Source organism: Schistocerca piceifrons, chromosome 7 (assembly GCF_021461385.2).
Source record: "Schistocerca piceifrons isolate TAMUIC-IGC-003096 chromosome 7, iqSchPice1.1, whole genome shotgun sequence".
NCBI lineage: Eukaryota > Metazoa > Arthropoda > Insecta > Orthoptera > Acrididae > Schistocerca > Schistocerca piceifrons.
The window spans coordinates 229,212,178-229,228,271 of record NC_060144.1 but is presented as its reverse complement, the minus strand read 5'-3'; the positions used below and the strand labels follow the sequence as shown (position 1 = coordinate 229,228,271).

Sequence of the window (16,094 nt, the reverse complement as noted above, 5' to 3'; positions counted from 1 at the left end):
TTTTTATTTCAAAGGAGATCTTTCTGTCACTTCATTTTACTTTCAACTCCTATTAAGATAACTTCAACAGTAGCATTGCATTCTGAATAAACGCGTCTATATCACTTAACACTGATCTTTATTTATAATGTCATTCCGGCTATGTCATCACCAGACAAAAACCTAGAACGTGCAAAACGTGTTCAGTGTCGGTATCGACAAAACTTATGCCTGCGCGAGAAGTCCGTTTTCAACTGATGATGTCAGCAGCCGAAACGACATTGGTACACCCTCACTCAAAGTTTATTGATGCAACAGTGCATATGGAGCAAATGAAATGATTACATTTACAGGTCAGTAGCACGAACAGTTCTGAGGTGCCAGGTAACGACCCTTGCTGAAACACCCATGTTAGTAAATGGAGTAGCCTCTACATAGCCTCTACGGGTGGCGATACAGGCGCTGACTCTAGCATCCAGTCGATCGTACAGATGGAGAATGCTGTCCTGATATACGTTATTCCCCGCCTGCTCCACCTGTTCACCTAGTTCTGAAACAGTTGTTCGTTGACGAGTAGCACGAGTCACTTCTCATCATGTACCAAACATGCTCGGTTGGAGACAAGTCCGTAGATCGTGCTGGTCGGGGAATTTATTGCACGCCTTGCAGAGCACTTTGACTTTCATGGAAAGTGTTGCGCGAGCATTATCCACATGGAACAACACACCACCATCCTGTTGCAAGGACGGCTAAAGAATCGGTCTAGCAGCATTCTGCACGTACCGAGTACTGGTTGGCGTCCCCTCCAGAAACGCCAAACGTGGATGAGGGTTGTAGCTTATCGAAATACAGCTCATAAGGACTCGGGCGGCGCCAATGAGCCCCGACGAATGTAGTCTACGGGACAGCGCTCACCAGGTCTACGTCGTAGGCGCGAACTACCATTTCTTGCATGCAGGCAGAATGTGCTTTCGGCACTGAAGATCACGGCGAGACATTCCATATTCCAAATGGTCCTCTGACTGCCCCAGTCGAGCCGTGCACGTCGACTCTGTGGCACGAGTGGAAGACGGGCTAGAGCTGTGCGTTCCCATAGCCCCACTGCTAATATTCGGTTCTCAACAGTTCGTGTAGGCACGTCTAAGGTCACAAGCCGTCTTATCCTTCCTTTGGTAGCCGTACGATCTGCCACTGCCGTCCTTACAATTCTGGTGGGCGTCCTGTGATGACGTCCAGAACCTCGTCTAGTGGTGTGAGATGGCCACGTGACCACTGATACCAGCACCGTTGCACAACTCAAGCAGCACGTCCACCTTGTGTGGCAATTCTACAAAGAACCATCTCACCTCTGGGAAGGCCCTAATGTGATCAGACTCGGTCAGCTGACTGTAGGAAGCACGAGTGCGTCTCTGTGGCATGATTGCCTGCTTGCTTCTCACGTTTGCATCACACTGAGCCTTCTGGCAGTAAGCATACCCTATCAAACGGTAGACACAGATGACGCTCCAGTAGCTATGCCACCAAACCACCTGCTGGCGGACGACGATGAAACCGTTATCAGTAGGTGGCATATGTCGTCATAAGGCCAAAATCGACATCGTCTTCCTCGACGTACTATATGTTACACTCCCGAAGTTGCTTTATTCACGGAATATCTGCCAAAGTCGCAGACTCATCAGGAAATTTATTTCCTTTGTTAATAAATACTGCGTTTATCTATTGTTTTTAATTCTCCTCGATAGTTACTGTTACTACCACACATGAGAAATTAGAAGTTATTATTATTATCACTGTAATTGTCACCCCACTGCTGGAGTGCCCCAAGGTTTCGCTCTCCCTTCCCCCCCCCCCCACCCGCCCCACAGCCTCGCCTTTACCTTTTATACACTGCTGAAATACCCAAACCACCTCCTCCCGTCCACCTCTTTCAGTATAATGATGACACCGCTTTCCTCTTCCTCTGTCCTATGCTCCAGAAATACCAACGATCCCTCCAAATCCACCTCAGTTTGCCTCATGATGTAACCAATGGCTCCTTGAGATTAACCCCTCCAAAACCATGACGATATTTATAGGATGCACCACCTGCACCTTCTGACTCCACGGTATCTACCTCACCATTTGCGACTGTCACACCCAGCTAATTAACAGATTAAAATATGTGGACTAGCCTTCAACTGGCAACTAACGTGATAACCTCTCCTACTAACCATCCAACAGAAAGCACACAGTAGGCTAAAACTACCAAAACTACTAACTGCTGAACGTGGGGACTACACCCCTCCACTGTTCTTCACACATACAAATCCCTGATCTACCCCATACTTCTCTATGGATATCCATCTCACCCAAGTTCTATGTATCCACGAACGCCGTACTTTCTGCCTTGCTATTCGCATCCCTTTGCCTCCCCTCTCTTCCCCAAAGATCCTTTAGCAGCTCATCAAGTTCTCACATCTCCTCACTCACATTGAACACCTCTGAATAACCTATACTATCTGTAAACTCCAACAATCCTGTTGCGTCCCCTCGCCTTTCCAATCCTAGTGTGCTGCCAGGCCTCTATCTACACATGCCACCAACCCTCAACCGTCCACCTGCACACCCTCCATGTTCTCTCCCAAACGAATGTCAAACATCTTCCTCTCCTACACCATGAACTCTGTCCCAACATATACCATTGCTACCGACTCTGAATCCATCGCATGCTATCCACCCCTAAGGGCTTCTTCCTCCTCCTGCTCTCCTCATAACACACACCCTTCTTTTCCCCATCCCGATTACCTCCACCCACTTTTCCTATCAGATTTATATATCCCAACATCAGCTACCCCTCTCTCTTTGTCCCCCACAAAGACTCTTTGTCTCGTCACCAGCGCTTACCAGTCCTCAGTTTTCATCACCACCATTCTCCTCCCTTCCAACCCCCCTCTTTTCATCAACAATCTACCATCCCAGGGTGGGTCCTCTTCCAATTTCAGTGAAAGTACACAGTGCTCCGTTTTTAGTAGTATGTGTCTCGCATATTTTTCAAGTGTTTAGTGTTCATAAAGTGTTTTCAACTGTACTGCCTGTCCACATTTTGTCACTGTTTTTAAACTTTTCATGGAGACAGCATTATTTCTTACATTCTCCCATTAAGAACATCTTTTAAATTAATTTTAAATTCATGGTAAATATGTCTCCCTGTTCTGTGTTCAGGGTCTAATAACAGAATAATGTCTACTGATCGAAGAGCGGCTTGATTGTACCGCAGTCAGCCTACATAGGGTGAAGGTGGATGAAATCACAGTAACAATTCCAACGATCGTCACCATTGCTACTGTTATTACTACGTAGCATCGCTTTAATGTATCAAGTAGAAGAATCGTCGAGAACTATACCTTCCTTGTTGTATGTAAAACGCAGGCTGAACTAACTGACCTGGTAGGATCAAAATTAAATCCAAAATAACTGCAGTAAGAACAAAAACATCTCCTTTTTCCATTAAGCGCGTTATCGGGAAAAAACCTTGTGAGTTTATTATTGTACGGTAACAATCCATATGAAACAGCGACATGATATGTACATAGCAAGGTTTTCTTTAATAACAGTGTTGCAAGTTTATTGCTTAAAAACTTTTATTGTGTGCAACCACCGACGTAATGCACTGCTGCTCTCTGTTTCACCATCCCCAGGCCGCTGTTGATTCAGCCTCGGGGACCTGGTGCGAAGCTACGATCTGCTTGTATAACTCTGCAGAGCCCTTAGCCGTTCTCGGCCTGTCGTCGTCTTCGAAGTCGACGTAGTACAGCCCGAATCTCGCTCTGTAAGACACATGAAAGTATTAGTAATGGTTGTTTTCACTCATTTTACAGAAGATAAGTACAGAGAGTTGCAGTAAATTTTTCTTTACGTCTTCATGAACGACAAGATAATTTTAATTGTTAAAGAGTTGGTACGAAAAGAAAACTTGTAGTCAGAAATCATGAATTCAGTTTTAGTTGGTAAAAATGTAGTGTTATTGTGTCCTGAAAAGTTTGCATATGTTTATTAAATATACGGTCCATTTATGGCAACATCGTGGTGAGAGTAAATCGAAGAACGACGAAAGTTATGAGAGGTAGCAGGTATGAGAACAGCGTGAAACTTAACGACTGATGGACGCGAGGTAGATGAAGCTAAGGAATTCTACTACCTAGGCAGCAAAATAACCGATGACGGACGGAGCAAGGAGGACATTAAAAGCAGCTAGCTTCGACAAAAAGGGCATTCCTGATCAAGAGAAGTCTACTAGTATCAATCATAAGAAAGTGGTCCATTGATAGGAGGGGGTTGCCATCGATAGACCTATGTTACTTTGATGTAGCCTAATTCTCAAAATTCTCCGTTATCTGCCAAGATCTGCATAAGGTGCGTATCAGGTTTTTTTCTGAATAATAATATTTTTGTGGGAAAAACGTGGTTCAATTAGACTGAGTGAGGTTAATTACATCTGTCGTCCATCGACAGCGTACCCCTTTTATTGGTATAGCATTGAGAATATCTGCGCAATAATGCTAACGTCGACGGTGTGTGCTCCGTGTCTGGTTTGGAAACAAACTCGTTCCACACACTCGCTGTAGCTGCTGTCGACGACAGTAATGCCTACTTTATTGTTGGTCCTCAAACAAGCATCCTGTATTGCTCGATTCTGTTTCGGTTTCTTTTAGTATTGGTTATATGTTAACAGTAATACACTGTAGAATGTAAATAAGTGAGGAGTTGACCGGTATTTGCCTGTCTGTGAGTTCATTGAATGCTGTGGAAGAGTGGTATTACGACGCTATTCTCGGATGTTCCCGCCGGAATGGCAATCACATCACAGTAGTTTTGCATCTATACATAGACTCCCCGAGTAACCAGATGCTTTCGTGTTACTAATTTTTGGTGAGTGCGTGTACAAGCTGTGGAAGTACTTTCACAAATTAAAATATAATTCTGGTAAGAAAACCGAATAAATCATAACTATGTCATTACTCTGCAGTGAGACACTGGAGAACACGGGTCATTTGAATCAAAATACTCAGAAAATGTCCTTGAATAACCTCTGAAATTTCGTCGGTGGTGTCTTGACTCATCCTGCATATTTATTACAGTAGGTCTTATATTTAACATGGAAACTGTTTGTTGTTGTGGTCTTCAGTCCTGAGACTGGTTTGATCCAGCTCTCCATGCTACTCTATCCTGTGCAAGCTTCTTCATCTCCCAGTACCTACTGCAGCCTACATCCTTCTGAATCTGCTTAGTGTATTCATCTCTTGGTATCCCTCTACGATTTTTACCCTCCACGCTGCCCTCCAGTACCAAATTGGTGATCCCTTGATGCCTCAGAACATGTCCTACCAACCGATCCCTTCTTCTAGTCAAGTTGTGCCACAAACTCCTCTTCTCCCCAATTCTATTCAATACCTCCTCATTAGTTATGTGATCTACCCATCTAATCTTCAGCATTCTTCTGTAGCACCACATTTCGAAAGCTTCTTTCCTCTTCTTGTCTAAACTGTTTATCGTCCGTGTTTCACTTCCATACATGGCTACACTCCATACAAATACTTTCAGAAACGACTTCCTGACACTTAAATCTATACTCGATGTTAACAAATTTCTCTTCTTCAGAAACTCTTTCCTTGCCATTGCCAGTCTACATTTTATATCCTCTCTACTTCGAAAGTCATCAGTTATTTTGATCCCCAAATAGCAAAACTCCTTTACTACTTTAAGCGTCTCATTTCCTAATCTAATTCCCGCACCATCACCCGACTTAATTCGACTACATTCCATTATCCTCGTTTTGCTTTTGTTGATGTTCACCTTATACCCTCCTTTCAAGACACTGTCCATTCCGTTCAACTGCTCTTCCTTTGCTGTCTCTGACAGAATTACAATGTCATCGGCGAAACTCAAAGTTTTTATTTCTTCTCCATGGATTTTAATAACTACTCCGAACTTTTCTTTTGTTTCCTTTACTGCTTGCTCAATATACAGATTGAATAGCATCGGGGAGAAGCTAGAACCCTATTGTTCAAAAATACACAGAGCTGACAAAACCGATGGGATGCTCCACAGTATAGTGTAGGACCTTCTTTCGCGCGGCGTAGTGCAGCAGCTCAGCGTGGCATAGAGTCAACAAGTCGCTGGAAGTCCCCTGAAGAAATTCTGGGCCATGTTGCCTCTACAGCCGACCAGCCAGTCTCGATTACGTCCCATATATGTTCGATGGGATTCAAGCCGGGCGACCTGGGTGGCCAAATCATTCGCTCGACGTTCTTCGAACCAACCGAGAACAAATTGGCTCGGTGATACGGCGCATTGTTATCCATGGAAATCCCATAGTTTTTTGGGAACATGAAGTCCATGAATGGCGGCAAATAGTCTCCAAGTAGTCGAACATTATCATTTCCAGTTAATGATTTGCTCGGTTCGACCAGACGACCCAGTCCATTCAATGTAAACAAAGCCCACATCATTATGGAGCCACCTCTAGCTTGCTCAGTGTCGTATTGCCATCTTGCATACATGGTTCCGTGTGGCAGTGCCATTCTCGAACACTACCATCAGCTCTTAGCATCTGAATTCGGTAATCACATGACCAGGCGACGGTTATCCAATCTTCTAGGGTCCAACCAATATGGTCATGAGCACAGGAGAGACGCTGCAAGTGATGTCATGCTGTTAGAAAGGCACTCGCGCCGGTCGTCTATCGCCATAGCCCATTAACGCCAAATTTCGCCACACTGTCCTAACGGATGCGTTCATCGTAAGTACCACATTGACTTATGCGGTTATTTCACGCAGTGTCTCTTGCCTGTTACCTCTACGCAAACGCTGCTTCTCTCGATCATTGAGTAAGGCCGTCGGCATCGACTGTGGGGAGAATTAAAGCCTGAAATGTGATATTCTCGGCACCCCTTAGCACCATGGATCTCGGAATACTGAACTCATTAACTGTGTCTGAAGTGGAAAGTCTCATGCGTCTAACTAAAACTACCATTCCCATCAAAGCCTGTTAATTCTCGTCGTGAGGCCATATCACCTCGGAAACCTTTTCACGTGAATCACCTGAGTACAAATGACCGCTCCGCCAATATACTCCCGTTTTTTACATTGTGTACGTGATACTACTGCCTTCTGTATATGTTTATACCACTATCCCATGACTTTTATCACCTTGATGCAGTATAAACAGTAATAACTATAAAAGAAAAGTCCATTGACATGAGAGAACAGATATGCTTGTGAAATAGTGTAACGTGAAGAAGTGGTAAAATACCATTAATGAATAGAAGAGAGAATAAAGGTGACAGAGGAAGGAGAGATAGAAGAATAATTAGAAGAAGGGAACGTTTATTTCACTATTTGACGTAGAAAAATGGCCATCCATCTTGTGCCTTGAAATAAAAATTTCGTATCAGCTAGTGCCGGAGTCAGAATAAGGGTCAACTGTACGGAAAGAAACCAGCGACGTTCTCTGGGACCAGCAACAGGGCCGCTGCCGAAGCGGCTGACGATGCTGCAGTGCGTCAGAGGGGCCAGCCGTTTACGCAACAGGGGAGGTTGTCTGGGGCACCAGCACGCTGGCCAAAGATTTGGCAGAATCAGAGGAGGAGGCTGCAGTACTGGGCCAAACACGCAATATCTACTTGGGCCAACGCCGCTGGTCACAGTGCCAGCGGATTATAAGTTGTGGACGGTGCCGGGGACTTCATCGTGTGCTAACCACACTAGTTTGTGCCAGAGTCCATTGTCAAGGAGTCACACGGTGCGCAGGCATCAGCAAGGAGTGGAAGAATACATTATCTTGTGCCAGCCGCAAATGCAACTGTCGTGGCGGTGGAGTCGTGCTGTAGCGCCCCCTCCAGACATGTACTGGTGTAGATGCCCTAGGGGCTGGCTGCAGTTATCCGTGGAAGGCACCACAGGTATGGCGGAGTGATTCGTTGACGTCTGCATGTGAGTAAGAGAGACTGGAACATTGAGCGTCGTGGAGCTGCAATTTTCCAGCCACAGCTGTCTGTACGGTCAATGCCTAAGCCGTACATGGAATTCATCTACTTGTGGAGTGAATTATCTTTTCACAGTCTCCATAAGAAGACAACAGCCCACAGGAATAGTGGAGAGTTTAGTTGCTGTAGTGCTGCGCAGAGAGCCAGGTGTTGTGGTTTTGTGGCCAACATCTATTAGTGGGCATCTGGTAGATTCTGCTAGACTAAATTATCTTGTAGTTAGTGCTGAGCGAGGTGAAGTCAGCTGGTAACTGTTGTGATGTTTTCAAACATGGTTAGGAATTAGAAATTGTGTGCAGTGAAATTCTGAATTGCACGGCGGTATCATCGTGCGTAAGAGCACGATATTTTTTTTGCATTTTAATTATTGTACTCGCACAGAGATTGTGACTCATTCACTGTATTGTACCAGATGTCTGCCCATCTCGAATCTGGCGCTGGTTTTATAGTCAGAGGAAGGTCCTTACCGCATCATCTACCGAGAATAGGCGGTACACACACGTCATGTCTAGGAGTGGCACATACACATAGTCCATGGGGTGCGTGAGTCTACCTGGACCTGATTAGTGTATTGTTGTGTGGAAACAGTGGTCATGGTTTTGTAAAAAGAGGTAGTTCTGCTGCAAGCCACTATTCTACCTTGTTTTGATGACAGCAATTGGAACTTTGTATGGCAGTAACCAACATTGATACTGGAGATCATGAGATGGGCAGTATAAAACCTTTGGTCATCACGAGGGCCGATTAGAATTAATGCCTCCGAATTTGTTATTCTGTTCTCAGTATTTTCAAATGTGTTTTAAACATTAAATTGGGATTAGCATCGTTGACTGTATATCATATAGAAATCAGTCAGGATGTACATGTACACAACCCCACTCACCGTCACTCACTTTCTCGCAAGAAGGACGTTAAGGACATAGTGGAAAAACTGTTAGACCAAGGACTTAACCATTCGTCCCTCTGGCTTACCCTATGCTGTCCCTGTTTTCTTAGTTCCAAAGCCAAATGGAGGCAAATGTCCTGTGGTCGAATTCCGTGAGTTAAAAAGATCGTCTCACATATGATCCCGCTCTCAGACTTTCACTGCTGTTTTGGTTGGTTTAGTGCCGCTCGCATTTTTGCGACTTTGGATTTAAATCAAGTCTACAATCTGGTCCCACAAGCGGAGAATTCCAGAAAGCTGACAGCTTTTACTACTGACTAGAATTTAATTGAATTCACCCACATACGTTCCAGCCTGTCCACTGGAGCTGCAGTCCTGTCACAACTTATCGGTAAGATATTCTGTGACATTAAATTTTGTCTCTATATCATTTCCATGATGATTTAGTTATTTACAGTCATAAATAAGCAAGAATATTTTGAGAAATTGAGAGACGTTCTGTGGTGATTGCGGGATGTGGTACTGGCAGTGAACCCAGATAAGTAATTTCTTGCCTATATAGTTTCACCGGGAGTAGTAACTGTGAACCCGGAAGGAGTTAAGGCTGTTTTGCTGGTTTCTAAGTCTAAGAATGTTAAGGCAGTGGCGAGGTTCGTCAGGATGGACGACTCCTCTAGGAAATTAATTTCTGAATTTGCTCATAAGGCTGCTCCACTGAATCTGCTGGGGAAAAACGGTCAAAAATTTGAGTGGAGAGAGTCCCAGGAAGCAGGTTTTATAGCGCTAATTGAACCTCTGAGTACAGCACATCTACTAGCATTACCTAACTACAACAGGACTTCTATAGTCCAAACAGATGCATCAACGTAGGGGCAGATTTACTCCAGGCAGACCAGGAAAGGTGACAAGTTATTACTATTCCTCGGGGTTGCCCTAGCACTAACATTCGCTATAGCCTTACCTATATGATTAAGATTTATGTTATTTGGGTGACTCAATCACACAAACCATATGTTTACACACCTTGTACCCCAGCGTAAGTACTTAGTGTACGAGATGGAGGCTCTACCAGTGTTGTTCAGATTAGAGATACTTAAGTATTACTTCGAACGTAGTGAATTTATAAGGAGCTGTCAAACGAAAACACAGCAGATAGAAAAAGTAAGCTGTTTATTATTTCAAAAGAAATCGCCACAACTGTTGGTACATTTATCCTTCAGGGCTCCCAAAATATGAAAATAACATGGGAAGAGATGGGAACTATATGAAGAATGTGTAAGGGCTTCCCAGGGAAACTTTTCAGGGAAACAAACTTGGTAACACCTGGATGGGCATTTTGTTGGCAGATTGTGTCGACTACACCGCAGAAGTTTCGCAGGGATGGACTTACACAACCTCATACAGTCCTAATCTCTTTCCATGCGCTTTCCATACTTTTGGAGCCCTAAAGAAAAAAAATTCGTGGTTATCGATTTGCTTCAGACGAAGAGGTGAACACCTGGATACAGTCAAGATTCTGTAAGCAACCACGCAATTTATTTCATGAAGGCACTGACTGTCTTGTCTCACGGAGGGGTAAATGTGTTAATAGCCATGGCAATTACTTCTGAAGTAATAAATAGTTTACTTACTTTCGTTCCACCTATCTCGTTTTCATTTGACTGCCCCTTACATGTTGAAAACTGAAAACCAAGCATTAAGCTCTCATAACTGTTTCTTGATTGGTACCTGTTTGTAATGTCACTTGGGCCATGTAAGAAAATTATTTATGTATATGTTATAGTGGAAGTGGAAGACCAGGGAAGGTGAACCTTCACCAGTGTATGTACACCATCGCTACAGTGATGAGTGAGAGCTCACCATAAACTGAAAAAAAAAACCATAAGTGAAGGTGAACCATCACTCTACTCGGCTAGGGAAACTGTACAGCAACATATTATGCACTAGTGAAGGTGTACCACGGCTGCTCCCAGATTATTGGTGGTGCGTCCAATAATGCTACCACGCATTAGCATGAATGTAATTGTCGTCAGCTCGTTATTGTTATGTTATACAGCAGTGCAGCTATAGTTGGCAGTAGTGCAGTTACGGTTTACAGTAGTGCAGCTGCGGTTGATAGTAGTGCAGTTACAGTTCATATCAGGGCGGCTATGGTTGAATCCGTGAAGTTCTACGAACCTCTTAGAGTACAACGGGGAAATCTCAGTTACAATTCTGTCTTCATGGACACAGAAAAGTGTGAGTCACTTCTCAACAAGGCTACATCACTAAAATCTGGACAAAAGAGGGACGGCAGCGACTACAAGATTCCCCTTTAAGAATAATCTCGGAGGAGGAAGTTCCAGCAGAGAAAACTGTTGCCCTGAGGACCGTTGAAACATCTCAGTCGATGAGAAACGGCCAGGGATTCTTCTAATGCAACTACCACCAAAAATGTCAGACTCTAAGATGCTTTCGCAAAAACAAAAATGTGCTGTGCAGCTCAAAGTACGATGGTGCACGTCCTTGCTGCAATAAATGAATTTTAGATAAATATGACTATGCTTTCAAACTACAGGTGATAAATGTAATTTTCAAAGTACGACAGTTTTGTTATTACAGCCTTGGTTCACTTTCCTTACCTCTTGGCAGTGAAAGTATACATTCACTAGTGATAGTGCACTATCCCTAGTCAATGTTTATTGTTTGACAGAACTGTAATCAGTAACCTCTTTCACTAAACGGGCCAGTGAAGATGCGCTGTCACCAGTGTTGGTATACTTTCCCTGAAACGTCGACTTGCCATATAACAAATATATGAATCTGTTTCGAACAAGTCTTTATTATTATTATCCTTTGTCCGTTTTAAATAAGGGGCATTCTTGGACAGAAAATTGTTTGTTTCTGACTTGAAATCTGGAAGATCTAAGAGCTTTCTGTTGAAGTTGTATGCTAGTCCATGTCATAAGATGTGGTAATAAATAAAGATTTCCTTAAACACCGGCCCAAACCTCTCTCCACACAAATCCTGCTCTGCAATATACATATACAGAAGAAAGACTATGAGAATGACAAAATGGAGTGCATCAGTTTGTTCTTAAATGCAACAGAATATTTATGTACAGAAAATGGTGCAGATAGCAGCAGGGGAGGGGTATAACAATTGTTTGTTTGACGGAAGTTGTTCAGCGGAAAGCTGTCTAGCCTATGGGGCGTTCGCATGCTGAAACAGACAAACACGCACATTCCTAAGTACTTGTAATGTGCCTTGATTTGTGGCACATTCGTCTTTCCTGCCACCGACGGGGCGTGCTCGACCTGCTTCGGTGTTGGGACATGCCTAAGGCCGCCAGCAACACATGGGCATCGGGGCGAGCGCCTCCGCTGCTCGACGATGGGAGCAGCGACGGAGCGGCCTCGGAGTCGCTAACCGCCAGTGAAAGGAAACAGACCGTGGAGGAAGCTCAACAGCTTCGCCTAGAGTCGGCAAAGTTAGCAGTACAGCAGTGGGATTTTTAGTAGTGTGGCCGAATGTAATGCGTAGCATACTTTGGCTGGAACAGCTGACGGCGGAAGAACATTTCCATTACGGTGAGTGTAAGGCGGTGCATAAGAGCGACTTGGGCTGTGTAGTTGGTGCTATTCATTGAGTCTTTGCTGGCACCAGAGTGAGACAAAGATTTTGAATTGGCAAAATACGGCAGGGCTGCTGTTGGTCAGTATTTGTAGAACAGTGGTTTGTATAATTGTACTGCGAGTGGAAAATGTACGGAGGCTGTTCTGGCATCTTGACGTATTCTAGTGATAAGCGTTTAGTGATTCTAGTGAACTGAAGAGGAAGGTAGAAAAGTAAATAGAATGGTAATGAAGGATTTAAAAGATGCAACGTGCAAAATGAAAAACAGAAAATCGTTGTACCCTGATGGAATAAACACAGACCAAATGAAATTAGCATTTTCCACACTGAAAACCTGATTTCTTAGTTAAATTAACAGATGCTGGAAAAATAAGAAAATTCCATCGAACTGGACATTAGCTAAAATAATACCTATTTACAAGAAAGGAGACAGAAGTAATTGCGAAAAGTAAAGTGGCATTTCTCTGCTAAAAACTGAGTGTAGTAACACACAGACTAGCAGCGACTGTTGAAAATATTCAGCTACAAGAACAAACGGGCTTAGGATACGTAGATCGTCCACAAGCAATACATTGCTATTAGACAAATTATTGAGAAACACACAGTTCAAAAGAGAGAGAAACTTACAACTCAAAGGCAATGTGAAAGCTTTCAGTAAAGAAATAGAGAAAAGCTATGGCAGATAGTGAACAAAAGAGGAACACCCCTGCACCGGACAAAGATAGCACAAATCAAGTACCTGTGATCAGAAATCGCCACTGAGAAACGTAAAACCTATAGTAGGACGAAACTGTAGTAAGACCACAGTTTTTCTTCGATTCTTCTTAGTATGTATACCGATGACATGCTTAGGCAATGGATAAGTAAACCACGTTTTTATTTTTGAGAGACCAAGAGCCACGTTCCAGCAAAATAACAGTAAACGAGCAGAAAGAAGAAAAATTTAACTCGTTCAAATTCTTAGGTAATACTATCTCATTTATCACAGGAATGGACATGCGAAGAAAAGTAGAGTGATTTAATTACCTTAACGAAACAATTTACAGAATCCTCAGAAGTAAAGTAAGGAAACAAGCGCTACTTAAATTCTACAAAACGACGTCAGTACCAACCATAACGAAGGGAAGTCAGTCATGGACTGTAACAAAAAGGAATGAACAAAGAATACAAGTATCGGAGATGCTGGGCAACCACTATCTGACAGGAGAAGCTATGCTGACACCAGAGAAGAACAGAGAATGAAAAGCAACAGATTAAGGAGCACAGTAACAACTGGAACTCTGGTAGGACTATGTGACAAGAATCAAAGACGATAGAATATCAAAAGTAGCGATGACTTATTACCTGGTGATATTTAGGAAGACCAAGGAAGAGGTGGAAAGATAAATATTCCAACCAAGAGAGCATAGGAGCTAAATGCCTAATACATACAGAAAGAAGCAGAAAAGTTGTCTGTCTATTATCCTCCACATTCAATGTACATCACGATTAAGCATCTCGCTACACAACCGGACGTCTCTGTTGGTAGTGCTTACTCACTTGTCCATCATTTGGAGTACTCAATGGGGTGTGCACGCTGGGTTCCTCACCGTGTAACAAAGAACTATAATGAGCAACGAACGGCCGTCTGTGCGGAACTGCTTGCGCATTAGCAGACTGATCGTGACAATTTTTGTCGAGCATCGTCACAGGTGATGAAACATGGTTCATCACCTCGAACCGGAAACAAAACTGCAAACCATGGAGTGGTGCTACATTACCTCTCTCTGAAGAAAATGTTCTAAGTCGCACCCTCAGCCAACAAAGTCATGGAGACGGTATTCTGGGACTCTGATGGTGTTATTCTGTTTGATGTACCCCCTCATGGTGCAACGATAAACTCTGAAGTGTATTGTTTTACCCTAAGGAGCGCTTTCGTTGCCACAAAAATGCAAACGGACTTCTCCTCCTCCATAACACCGCAGGCTCTCACAGAAGTCCGAGAGAGGAGCTCACAAAACTTCACTGGACTCTTCTTCCTCATTCACCCTACAGCTCAGATTTCTCACCTTCCCACTGTCATCTGTTTGGCCCAGTAAGAAGCAGTACTTGGATAATAGGGAGGTTATTGGTGCAGCAAGACGCTGGCTCCGAGGTCGACCAATAGAGTGGTAATATGCAGGTCTACAAGATCTCCCAGTAAAGTGGCGCAAAGCCATCACACTAAAATAAATAAATGTCGTGCGACGAGGGCCTCCCGTCGGGTAGACCGTTCGCCGGGTGCAAGTCTTTCGATTTGACGCCACTTCGGCGGCTTGCGCGTCGATGGGGATGAAATAATGATGATTAGGACAACACAACACCCAGTCCCTGAGCGGAGAAAATCTCCGACACAGCCGGGAATCAAACCCGGGCCCTTAGGATTGACATTGTGTCGCGCTGACCACTCAGCTACCTGGGGCGGATGCCATCACACTGAATGGAGATTACGGTGAAATTATGGTTTCGTTGCAAAAAGAGAGGGAAAAATTTGGTGTATTGGAATCCTGACTAAAACCAACCTGCTTTTAGAAAAAAAGTATGTTGCATTACTTTTTGAACGACCCTTGTACGTGCGTGAAGAGGCTGAAGAAAATCTCAGATTTTAGTTACACCTCTGATGATTTTAGCTACAGTTATAGCTCCATCACGAAAATAAACCGCTAGGCTTCTAAATGTTTGAGCAGTACATAGATATCTGAAACCTAACCAGTCCAGGACAACAGGCTCATTTTCTGAAATGAATTAGGTATTTATAGTAACGTAGTATGATTTTGAAATGTAAAGTAATGACATTCTCACATAGTTTTGTTTTTCAGTAAATGCAGTATGTAACACGTGGAAAATCTCATGTGACCAGTTTATAACTACCTTGTCTTCCGTTCCAAAGTCAAAATAATTGCACTACGTAGTACTCAGCTCATATGAGAAAATGTAAGAGTCAAGCGTTGCTTTAGCCGGTGCCCTGTTTGACACTGGTCGTGTTTATCACAGCTCCAACTTAAAGGTGCGTTTGGCCAGAATGGTATGGTCACACAACGTTCCAATTGCCGTTATGATGGGATTAGCAAGAAAATATTCTAAAATGTCTGTTCAAAGGAAAATACACTGATGTGCCAAGACAATATTGACCTCCTGCTGAACAGCGTGTTGGTACACCTTTGGAACGCAATATAGCAGTGACTCTGTGTAGCAGGTGTACGTAGGTGTGTGGTGCCAGAAATCTAAGCGCAGATCACGCAATTTCCGTAAAATACAGGTCGATGATAATGTCCAAGGTGTATTCCATCGGTTTCAGATCAGGCCAATTCGGTCGCCCCGACAACAAAACAAGTTCACTAGCACGGTCCTCAAACCATTGTGGTGTGATTCTGGCCTTGTGACAGGGACAGTAAATTGTACCGCTGGATAATACCATGGCGTTAGGGAAGAGTTCAAGCGTTAAGGAGAGCAGATGGGCAGTTGGTTGGCAATAAAATTCACGTAGTCCACAGAACTCATTGTTCCTTCGATTTCTACCACAGGTATTATGAAATTCTGGGTCAATCTTCCCCATAGCGTAACACAGCCA

The 16,094-nt window shown here is 43.6% G+C and overlaps 1 protein-coding gene across 1 annotated transcript in view; it reads right to left on the bottom strand.

Annotated features, from left to right (window-relative positions):
* Positions 1-3,643: 3,643 nt before the first annotated feature.
* The window catches only part of LOC124805569 (myrosinase 1-like), a 128,157-nt gene continuing 115,706 nt past the window's right edge, over positions 3,644-16,094 (bottom strand). The window contains exon 11 of the mRNA XM_047266135.1: positions 3,644-3,785. Coding sequence (XP_047122091.1) covers positions 3,644-3,785 — 142 coding nt within the window. The remainder of the gene's footprint in view (positions 3,786-16,094) is intronic.